Below are 10,088 nucleotides of genomic sequence, written 5' to 3'. Positions count from 1 at the left end.
CAAGACAACGGTATTCTTTGGATGAAGGAAATCCCCCGCCGCCGTGGCCGCCGATTTCGCTCTCACGAGCCCCCTCCGATGCCAAAATCGCTCGAGAACGGGGAGATGCGCCTGTCACTACGGAAAGGGCAGTTCGCGATCCAATCCTGAACCATGAAGACGGCCACCCGAGTGGGGGCGTACAGTAGCGGGCCCAAGTCGTATCTCGACTAACCGCATTCGCTAAAGCTGTACAATCTAGGGAAAGAGAACCACTGGCCCAGACGACCATCGACGAAACCATCACGAGATGAAAACTGTCCAAGAGTATTCCAGAAATGATGCCTACAAATCTATTGCTGGAGAAGGGTGTTAGAGATGTTCTCCAAACGAAGAGTCAAGACAAGTTGCACATCAAAAGAAGCCCCTGAAATCGAGGGCGCAAGTCGAGAAGACCGTACATAGTATTTAGTCTCCTATATCATTACACTTTCCTACGGATCACACCCATGCCATCCGTATATATCCCTCCCAGACCGCCTTTCGTATCTCCGCCCAGATGAACTCCATTGACCCTTATTTCGACCTCTTCTCCAGTTGATCAACTTTTTCCTCCAACGCCTGCAAATAAGCACCGACTCGCTGAACCGACGCTTGAAGAGCCTATTGTGACGAAAAGACAAACACGAAAAGAAAACAGTTAGCACTCCATGCGCCTCATTTTTCTGTCTTCCAAAAAAAGTTGAGCGAAAGAAGCGGCCAAATGTAAGGATCCAAGTAGGCGGTCCATAAACGGCCAAAAGGGGGGAATGAGGAGGGATAGATATCCTAATGTGAGTAAGAAGGGAAATAATGCGTGTAAAGAAAAGAAAAGAAAAAAAGATAAAAACCGTGGCCCGTCTTTATGCAAATCTAGTCCCATGTATCTTGTTCTAGATGAAGAAGATGCGGAAATAAAATGAGGAAGCAATTAAATGTATGCAAAAAAGGGGCCGCTTCCGGATGAGGGGGGTATTATAAACGTGTATTTTGGCAACGAGAAAAGGGGGAATGTCGTTATCTTAGATGGCCAAACGCACGTAAAGGTCCTCGAGGAGGAGATCGTTCGCAGTCTTGAATTCCTGGCGCACGTAGCTATAGGCGGCGAAGCCGGCAATCGTGGTGCCAGCAAAGAAACCGAGTATTCTAGAGGAAAAGGCATGAAACCACTGGTTAGTTCAAGCTGCCCACACGGTGAGAAGAGAGGCGGAGAGCCTCCCTTCCAAAAATGAGCGCAGTAAGAGGGAAGCTTACCCTGAGCGGAATGCGCCAACAGGCTTGCTGGCCGGAAGCGCAGCGGCGACCGAAGAGAGCCTGGAAGACGTCTGGAAGCCGCGGGCGGTGAAGCCAGCGCGAAGGGCACGGCTGGCGGCGAGTATCCTTGGATTCATTGTGTCTAGTGGGTTTTGGTTTCGTTCCTGGGAGGGGGATTTCCTGGCAGATTGGGGGGATGGGACGGGCCTTGGGTAGGGAAAGAAAAGAAGAAGGGGAAAGGGGGAAACAAGAGACAGATAAATTAACCAGGATATTTAACGGCACGACCTCGACGCTGGTAGACACAGACGCACACACTTTGACACAGACACACACACACTCTCTCTGAGCGCAGGGTACAGGAGCCAGACGCGGGATGGTTTGATGCCCGTGTTCGCAATATGTCGTCGGATTTCGGACGTGGTCTTCCCGGTGGTCTGATTGGCCCAATGGCAACTGCCGTTCGATATTTTTTGAAAAATTTCCCACGATTCTGCACTTTCCCACACAAGCGCCACAGTAACGCCACCGCCCTTTCCTCGCCTGGGTCGTTCTCCGTCTTCCGACTCCTGCAAGTCAGGATATCCTTTTTCTCACCGCCATTAATAGGGGCCATCCATTGGGTCATCAAAGTCGAGGAGAATACGAGTCACACAGCCCAACTTGCCTCAGACACGCCCCGTTCCTGAACTCTGACACGTGCTGCAGCATTTTTAGCTCGTGGTGTGTCGATTTGCGACCAGGCTAAGCGGGCACTAACGTAGCGGGTTTTCGTTGATGGGGGTCCATCGCTTCATATTCTAGATTAGTTCAGATGGCTATTGATAATGGAGTGATGATATTCTTCGAACCCCCCCTTTTCTCTTGGAGCCTGATCTTCTCATACGTACTCCGTATGCAAGTTTACCTAGACTAGTGCAGGCATCAGGTGCTGCTCGTCATCCTCGAGAATGTCGTCACCAAGCGGAGCCTTAATGTACGTCAGATATTATGGCCCTCCTCCTATCACCTCCTTCTATGACCACCTCCCTCCCCACGTTCAGTCAAAGACACCACCTCAGTAATACCAGCAGCTTCCTGCTCCTCCTCCAATGCCGTAATCTCCTCGCGGCAGTCCCACCACTTCTCTTCGCTGAGCTCAAAGGCCTTAGTCTTGAGTTCCTTGACCGAGAGTGTTTCTGGCTGCTGGCCCTTTGCTCTAAGGCTTCCGATGAGGACTTCTTGCCATTCGTTAGTCGTTCGGGCGAAGAATTCGCGGCGCGATTCGAAAGGCTATTATTGAACTTGTTAGCGATTCTCGCAGGATGAACCAGTAGCAGTTAGAATCATAGTAGGCAAAACCGTTAAAGACGTACTCGAGGATGTGGCAGACCGTCATCGACTGTGGTGTTAGTTTCGGCCTCGTCCCAGTCTGTAGATTCCGTGCCAGCAACAGATTGGGTGTCTGCAGTTGAGCCACTCTCCGACTCTTGCTGCTTCTTCTTGCGTTTGCTAGGCGTAAAGAGAGGAGTGGCTGGCTCATCGCCCATCTCCACGTCTCCCTCTTCATCTTCCTCATCCTCCTCATCATCATCCTCATCTTCGTCCTCTTCTTCGTCCTCGGATTCCTATGCAAAATTAGATTAGCACGATGTTCGTGCTGTTCGCGCTTTTCCTTGGGGTGACTCACAACCCAGTCTTCATGCTCAATCGCGAAGATTTGTTTGCAGCCAGACAATTTTACCAAGTCAATCGTATAGAGATCATCAAAGGTAAACTCGCGGTCTCCCTTCTCAAAAGTTCCGCCGTAGATATAAAGAACGTCTTCCTGCACCGCAAGCTGCGCATTGAACCGAGGATGAGGCGGTTCCATCAACACGGGCATCTCCTTCACAGGTGCGTCGTCGTCAACCTTCGCTTCCGGCTTCATATCAAGCTCCATAGAGTCCAGATCCTCTAGGGACTTGCCCGTCTCCAGTGCCGCCAGCTGCCTCAGGAGCTCTTCCTCATTTGCCTGCGCTCGGCCCCTGCGACCAACGCGCTGCTCAGAGACGGTCGCCTTCTTCTGTGCTCGTGGCTTACGAAGCGTCAAGGGGAAGAACCGGTTACGCTCAATGTTCCAGGCGTACAGGGCGTTGAAGAACTCGCTGTCGATATCCTCTTCGCTCATCTCGACATCGTGCACGCCGCCAAACATGATTCCACGACCCTTGTGGAAGGCCATGGTGGCTCCGGCTCTCACTGGATTAGGCGCATTAGCAGGCCGCTTGCGCCTCTCCCACCGAACGACAGGGGGGGTTTTGGCGGGGCTGTTCTCCGGCGGGGGAGACATTCGCAAGAAGAAGCAATCCTGGTGCACCATAGGCTTCACAATATTCCTCTGTCCTTTAGCAGAACCCTTTGCTTGCTTATTCGCCGCAACGGTAGTCTTGACTCTCGAGTATCCGCCGTACAACACTGCGCCCTGATCATGAGGTAGGAGCGTGAAAGACGACCGAGCATCAGGCTTCAGTTGCGCGGGCGGCAAGACAGGGGCATACCAGACAAAATGCTGCGTGTCGAAGATCCAGAGATCGGCGAGGTACTTCGTCTGGTTCGAAGTATCCTGGAAGCCGCCAAAGAGGATGATGTACTGCTTCCAGTATGTCATCCGGTGGCCGCTCCTTGCTGGCGGCGAGCTTCCCTTGACCTCGATGCGGGTCCATTCCCGCGTCGCAGGCTCCAGGCGCCAAAAGTCGGAGTAGTGGTGGAAGGTGCCCTGTTTCGGCGAGGAGAACTCCCCACCGAATAGGTAGACGTGGTTGGGGTTCCCTGCACGGCACCACGCATGACCGGATCGTGGTAGGGGCGCATTCGGCGATGTAACACAACGCCACTCGTCTTTCGCTATATTGTAGATATGCAGGTCGTTGAAGAACTCGGCTCTCGTGCCGTTAAAGTATTCGCCGCCAAAGAGGAGAAGGTTGTTCGAATCGCAGGGTGAAGCGAGGAGCGTGCTGTGGGCGCGGGGCTTCGGAGGTCCCTCTTGGACCGACTCGGTGATCTTGAGGAACTGCTCCTGCTGCCGCTTATACTCCTCCAAGATCTCGTCGAGATCTACATCCTCAGCGTCGTCGCCGTCTATCTTTGCTGCCTTCGTCTTGGCCTTTTTATCGGCCTTCGCCGCCTGCTTTTGCTTCTTCTCGGCCTATAGCTCGGTGCCCCGTCGTATTAGAAATGGTTGATTCCTGGAAAAAGAAGTATTGGTGAAAAAGGAGAATGGTTATAGACCAGGTGTCCTCTATTTTACCGTTCTAGCCTTCTTGGCTTCTTTTGAGTCCCCGCCCTTGGCCTTCTTTGCCTTGGCCATTGTGGTAAGAGATATTCGAAGATGGTAGGCAAGTCTCGTGAGGTGCGGGATCGTGTCTTGGGGTCGGCTTAGTTGTATGTTCTGCAGCTTATCGTGCAGGAGACTATCTGTACTGTAGGGACCACTAAGGTCAGTCAGGGGTAATCTAGAAAAATAGAGAAACAAAGCGACGAATATACTTTCAGCAAGAAGGTTTGCTCGAGTCTCGTCGTCTAAGTCCTGAGAGTTTAGTGTCCGTAAAAATTGCCCCGCCTAGAAGTTGTGTGCATTGGGATCGCGGGGTATTCTTGCGTTTAAAAACCACTATTCGCACTGTACTTCTCGTTGCCCCCCAAACCCAAAAGACATCCCTTGATGTTCATCGAACATTGTCGGGGCTACGTATTACTGGCAAGGAAAAGCTACAAAATTCTAATAAAGTGAAAAATAAAATAATCAATTCCATATGCTCGCCTCTAATGCAAAGTGGGTATTAACTCCGGTTCCAAACTATGCGCCCCTTTTGTGTAAATGAAACAACCGATCGTGACATGGCAACATGCTGAAATCTCAATCTTGATCCTCGTCTACTTCGCTGTCAGTAGCAGTTTCCTCGTCGATAAGGTCCGCATCCATGCCATCCATATCCTCATCACTATCATCGCTATCGTATTCGTCCTCCTCGTCCGCGTTGAGTCCGCGGATGGGCGACCAGGAAAGGTAATCTCCCTCAAGCCACTGCTTGCTGTTGGGAAGTTGGTACGGGTCGAAGGGGAAAAAGGGATCGAGCTGAAGCGCATGGTCATCGCGGACCGACTCGGTTCCAATGTCGCGAAGTCTGCCGCCGGAGCTGTAGGAGCTTTTGATAAACTGCGACAACCTCACGCGCTTGTTGATCTCCAGCACCGGGTAGATATAAATCAGGCCGAGCTTATGTGCGAGCTTCGCAAACTCCTCCACAATGCCTGGCGAGCACACCTTGAGGGGGTTGAGCTTGCTGTGGGTGTTGTTCTTCAAGATCCGCCGTGTGTTTTCGCCCCAGTCAAGGTCTTGTCCGATGTAGGAGAGAGGGTCTTCAACATCAATGTGCTCAGGAGCTGAAACCACCAAATCCTTCCATCGGAAACAGAAGATGTAAAAAGTGGCTTGGCACAGGGAGTAATATGAATAGTACTTTTCAATGTTTGGGCCCTGGCAGTTCGTCTCGTAAGCGACTCGTCGACGCTCGAGCGTCTGGAGGAGACGTCGGAACACGCCCTGGACAAGGTATGGTTGGATGTGCGCCCCCCTAGCCAGGAAACTAGCCAGGTATGAGACCGCATAGTCACCCAACACTGACGGCGCGCTCTTGAATGCAGCCTTCTCACATGTCTCAATAAACTGGCAGGTAAGCTTCTCGGACCTCTGCGCGAAGTGGAACAAGAGAAACTGAGTATGTCTCGACTTGCGCATCTGAAGAAGGATGTTGGTAAATTGCGAAAGGAGGACCTTGCATTGTGTTGTGGCAGTGTCAGAATCAGGGTCGGCGAAGTAAGGTGCATGGAACTTGAAGAGCGTTTCCATGACGACGTCGAGAATCTCGATGTGGTTCTTGACTGTCTTGATCCGATGAAGTTCTTTGTGCTCGTCATCGTCATCGTCGTCACTCTCGTCGCTTTCATCACCAGAATCATCGGCTTCTAAAGCCTTAGTTTTGCCCTCGGCCAAAGCCCGATGAACAGCCGTGACAAGGCCGTCATCAAAATCATCCAAATCTGCCTGCATATTCACGTCCACATGCACGAGCTGCTCGACGATCAAGTTGAGAAGGCTGGTTCCAACGTCAGGGGCGTACTCTCGGATTCTGAGGAGATGGCTGACGTATGCGGCGTGAGTTCGCTTGTAGTCGTCCGATACGGGGTATTTGGCCTTGGCCAGGTCGTAGATGCTTCTCATGGCGGCCGGAGAGATGCGGAGAAGACGTCGAAGCGCCGCATGCAGTCTGTCTTCGACGGCAAATCTCGACACGTCGGGGTATCCTGGGACAGCCCATCTCGACTTCCTCGTCTCTAAGAAGCAATCGAAAATTATGCCTAGGGACTCGGAGAGATAGGATCCAATGCTGGCGAGAGCAGCGAGGAACTCTATATATGCCTGGACGAATCGGTCATCGCGGCCAACCCAAACGCAGTTGAGTACAGCCTGCACCAAGTCTCGGAACGGTCGTTCCTTCAATGTGGGAGCACACGAGGCGAGTGCGAGAACATATTGTGTCAATTCATGCGGCCTCATAGGCGGTTCGTCATCGTCATCAAATTGGTCGTTGCCGCGTCGGGTCTCGACGGCAAAGTGTCGCTTTAGAAGGAGGTATTCCTCGTCCTCACCGCGTCGGTGTTGATCGAGAGTTCGTCGAACTTCGGCTCGAACATCAGCCAAGGAGCGGCCACCGACTTCGTGGACTATAGGGCTAGAATCGCTAAAGAGGACCTTGCGGCGCTTGGCAGGGGTTTCGGGTTGTAAGCTGCCACCCTCCATGTCGAAAACATCGGGCTTTCGTTTGGCATTAACACCGGGGCGACGAAGTATCGACTTGGACGGCGTATCGGGAGAGAGAAGCGAACCGGCTCTCACAGCCGAGATTGAGGTTGGCATCGGATGTTTGAAGTTTTGAAGGTCCTCAAAGCGGCGGGGGCGTGGGTGGTAGCAGTTTCGTTTCTTCCCCCTGCTGGTTGCCTGGAGGGGGCGGAAGGCTGATAAAGGGGTGTGAGAATCACGGGATTCTACTCGACTCGAAATACGGAATATCAACTAAGGAACCTTGATTGGGCATAATAAGGACAAAGAAGGCGGTCTGTCTATGAGAGGGTAAGGGTAAACCAGAGTTCTCGGTGTGAGCTTCCACTCCTCGAGGCTGTGAGGGAACCAGGTTTGGGAAATTTTTTGGGGTTTGTGAAAATTGGCGGAGCTTATCACAAAGCCCAAGAAATTGATAAGAAAGCCGGTGACAATGATGTGTGTAGGCAAACGAAGGGCACGTGATGTGCATGCACCTGAATTTGCTGGATTTGACCTGTTCAGTTACTGTGACGTCGGAGAATTAGCCTTGCCCCACTCAAGAACAATCGCCTTAGTAAGCACCAGTATTCGATGAGAGCATGATGACGCTCTCCAAATCCATGGCCGAATCAATGTCGAAGGTGTCAAGTTTCTAAGTTGTTGGCATATTGCCAAATCTTCAGATAATCGATAATGGGCACTATGGGAGGTTAAAGACTTTATTTTTATCACAGTACGGACTGAAGACAATATACGTAAATACTCTGACGGCGAGGCCTCATCGAACCCGGCATATTTGACGTCTCACATTTTATAGTGTTAGGGTCGCAGAACCGAGCTGGAACAGAGCTCTCACAGCTCTATTTTCATGTCCATTAGTGCGCCTCCTTAGCCCGTTAACCCTTCCATTCCTATATCACAAAAAGGAGTCTCCACAAAGATGAATGGCATGAAACCTCCAGGACACTTGATTTAAACTCGAGAACTCCATGACACTTCTGACCAACTGCTCCGTCCCGCCGACCTCCGAGCACACCTTCTCCTTGGCTCACAAATATCCACATAGCACATATGAGAACTTATATACACCAGACTTATCATCGGGTATCGTGTGTATAGTCGTCTGCTGTTTGCAGACAGAAGTATGGGTTGGCGATCAACCTTCTCAGTACGGCCCTTCGGTACCGGCTCCGTTGTGTCCAGGCTGTGCGCCGTACAAGAATCCAGCATCCGCTCCTTCGCCCTGCTGGCCAGCTAGCAGAGCGTTCGGGTCCCCTTGGTAACCCGAAGCGCTTCCACCTTGGCCTGAGGCACTGGCACCGTAGCCTTGGCTGTTGGGTCGTTGCTGGTTATCGGTTCGGTTGGACTGTGATTGCTGAATTGTTTACAAGTTAGTGATGACGTACCCACAGCACGTTGAGTGTACGGTCCATCACAAGCTCAGGCCTTAGGGGAGGGTCTGTAAGACGTGTCCTAGGGGGAAATACAGTGAAACTTACATCGCGATACTTTGCGAGATAGATCTTGAGCGCCTCGGCGTAGTTTTCAAATCCGAGGGATGTCATAGCGAATAGGATATCTTCACCGTTGACAGTTTTCCGCTTTTCTTGATGGCATTTCTCGGAGGCTGCATCCTTGTTAGCGACCTCCTCTTCAACTGAACGCATTGAATCTTCCAAAAAGAGATATTGGCGGGTTCTTCCCATTGTCCATGACATGGTGCGATGGAAGCGAAACAGAAAAAGGGTCGGAAACCACATACCTTCGCTGGTGATGAAAGAGATGAACTCGCTCACGCACTCTTGCATGCACTCCTTAGCCTCCTTTGCAATCTTAGCATTGTCGGGGAGGGCATTCTTCATGATACGAGCCACTGGAGCAAAATTGCGTATGTTAGCATCAAACCCATCGTCGGTTTTCTCCGTCTTCGAAACGCGAAGCGCTTCCGGCGTCTTGGACGACGAATCGTCGGACATGAGCCCGTAGGTGGGGATAAGGTTGCGCGCCTGTGTTGATAAAAAGCAGCCAGTGAAGCACTAGCTTCTCTCAACGGCAGTAGGATCAAAGGTAGGGACAGGCCCCCATAGGAGGAATAGGAGGAAGGGAAGAGCATTCCTCGCAAATCAAACGCCGAGAGCCAAAACATTAGAGATAACGTACCATTGGCTATGGGTAGCCATCTGTCCTGCTCCTTTACCTCGAACTCGTACGTGAGTCCAGCACTCTGTGGGTCCTGAGTTTCGTTCATTTGTTCTTCCCCGTCGGGTGACTGTACGCCTTGATCGACATCCTTGGGAGCAGATTGGGGGGAGTCCGACATATTTGGCTACCTGCAGCGGCTGCCGGCGTTCTTGTAAATGCTTGGACTACCCGGCTTACACGAGCTCGTTTCCGAACAAGAAGATGACTTGTCCCTTGCCCCCTGACACGTTGCAGATTCGTAGGGTTCCAAAAGGCTAGGCTGCTCTAGATGCAAGAGATGCGTCAGTCCTTGCGTTCTTGCTTCAATCATGCCTACTCAACCCATTCCCAGTCCTTCCAGCTAGGCCGCCGTCACCCCGCGCCCCAACTGGCCAAGAGGTGTGGATCCTCGTTCCAGCCCAGAGCTACGGGCAAAAAGTGTATCTGGAAAAATTCCAACTAGGGCCATAGGTGGGGTGGCTTTAAAGACGAGGTTGAATTATTTTCTCGCCACGCAAAAACGGACATCTAGAAGCCAAGGTGTTGCACGGTTGGACAGCTCACCGTCAAAGACAAGGGTGTGGGTACGAGGATTGCGCTGCCAGGAGTCGCCTTACCACGGGCTGATATGATAGAAGGATTACGCCAGTACGGCTGCGCCCGAGTTATTGGGCTAGAGGATCTGGGTCGAGAGCGGATGATCGCTTCGGATTGGGCTCGTTGAAAGCCTGTGGTGGAAGTAGAGCCGTCGGTAGCTAAGGCGATAGGTACGACACTTCTTCGATATGGCCAC

General features: G+C 51.8%; 3 protein-coding genes and 1 pseudogene across 3 annotated transcripts; all 4 read right to left on the bottom strand.

Annotated features, from left to right (window-relative positions):
* Positions 1-1,040: 1,040 nt before the first annotated feature.
* SAPIO_CDS3459 (uncharacterized protein) lies at positions 1,041-1,409 on the bottom strand (the record flags this gene model as incomplete). The annotated part of the gene is made up of 2 exons (XM_016786246.1): positions 1,041-1,164; positions 1,273-1,409. The coding sequence occupies 2 exons, from the start codon at positions 1,407-1,409 to the stop codon at positions 1,041-1,043; spliced, it is 261 nt and encodes an 86-aa protein (XP_016644252.1).
* Positions 1,410-2,179: 770 nt separating this feature from the next.
* SAPIO_CDS3458 (Kelch domain-containing protein) lies at positions 2,180-4,600 on the bottom strand (the record flags this gene model as incomplete). The annotated part of the gene is made up of 5 exons (XM_016786245.1): positions 2,180-2,242; positions 2,326-2,544; positions 2,628-2,879; positions 2,942-4,438; positions 4,541-4,600. 5 exons carry the CDS (start codon positions 4,598-4,600, stop codon positions 2,180-2,182), a joined length of 2,091 nt encoding a protein of 696 aa, XP_016644251.1.
* Positions 4,601-5,149: 549 nt separating this feature from the next.
* SAPIO_CDS3457 lies at positions 5,150-7,210 on the bottom strand (annotated as a pseudogene; the record flags this gene model as incomplete).
* Positions 7,211-8,279: 1,069 nt separating this feature from the next.
* On the bottom strand, positions 8,280-9,434 carry SAPIO_CDS3456 (uncharacterized protein; the record flags this gene model as incomplete). The annotated part of the gene is made up of 4 exons (XM_016786244.1): positions 8,280-8,489; positions 8,614-8,771; positions 8,877-9,120; positions 9,312-9,434. 4 exons carry the CDS (start codon positions 9,432-9,434, stop codon positions 8,280-8,282), a joined length of 735 nt encoding a protein of 244 aa, XP_016644250.1.
* Positions 9,435-10,088: the final 654 nt, after the last annotated feature.

This window comes from Scedosporium apiospermum (genome assembly GCF_000732125.1).
Source record: "Scedosporium apiospermum strain IHEM 14462 chromosome Unknown SEQ_SAPIO_0088, whole genome shotgun sequence".
Taxonomy (NCBI): domain Eukaryota; kingdom Fungi; phylum Ascomycota; class Sordariomycetes; order Microascales; family Microascaceae; genus Scedosporium; species Scedosporium apiospermum.
This window is presented reverse-complemented; position numbering and strand designations above follow the sequence as displayed.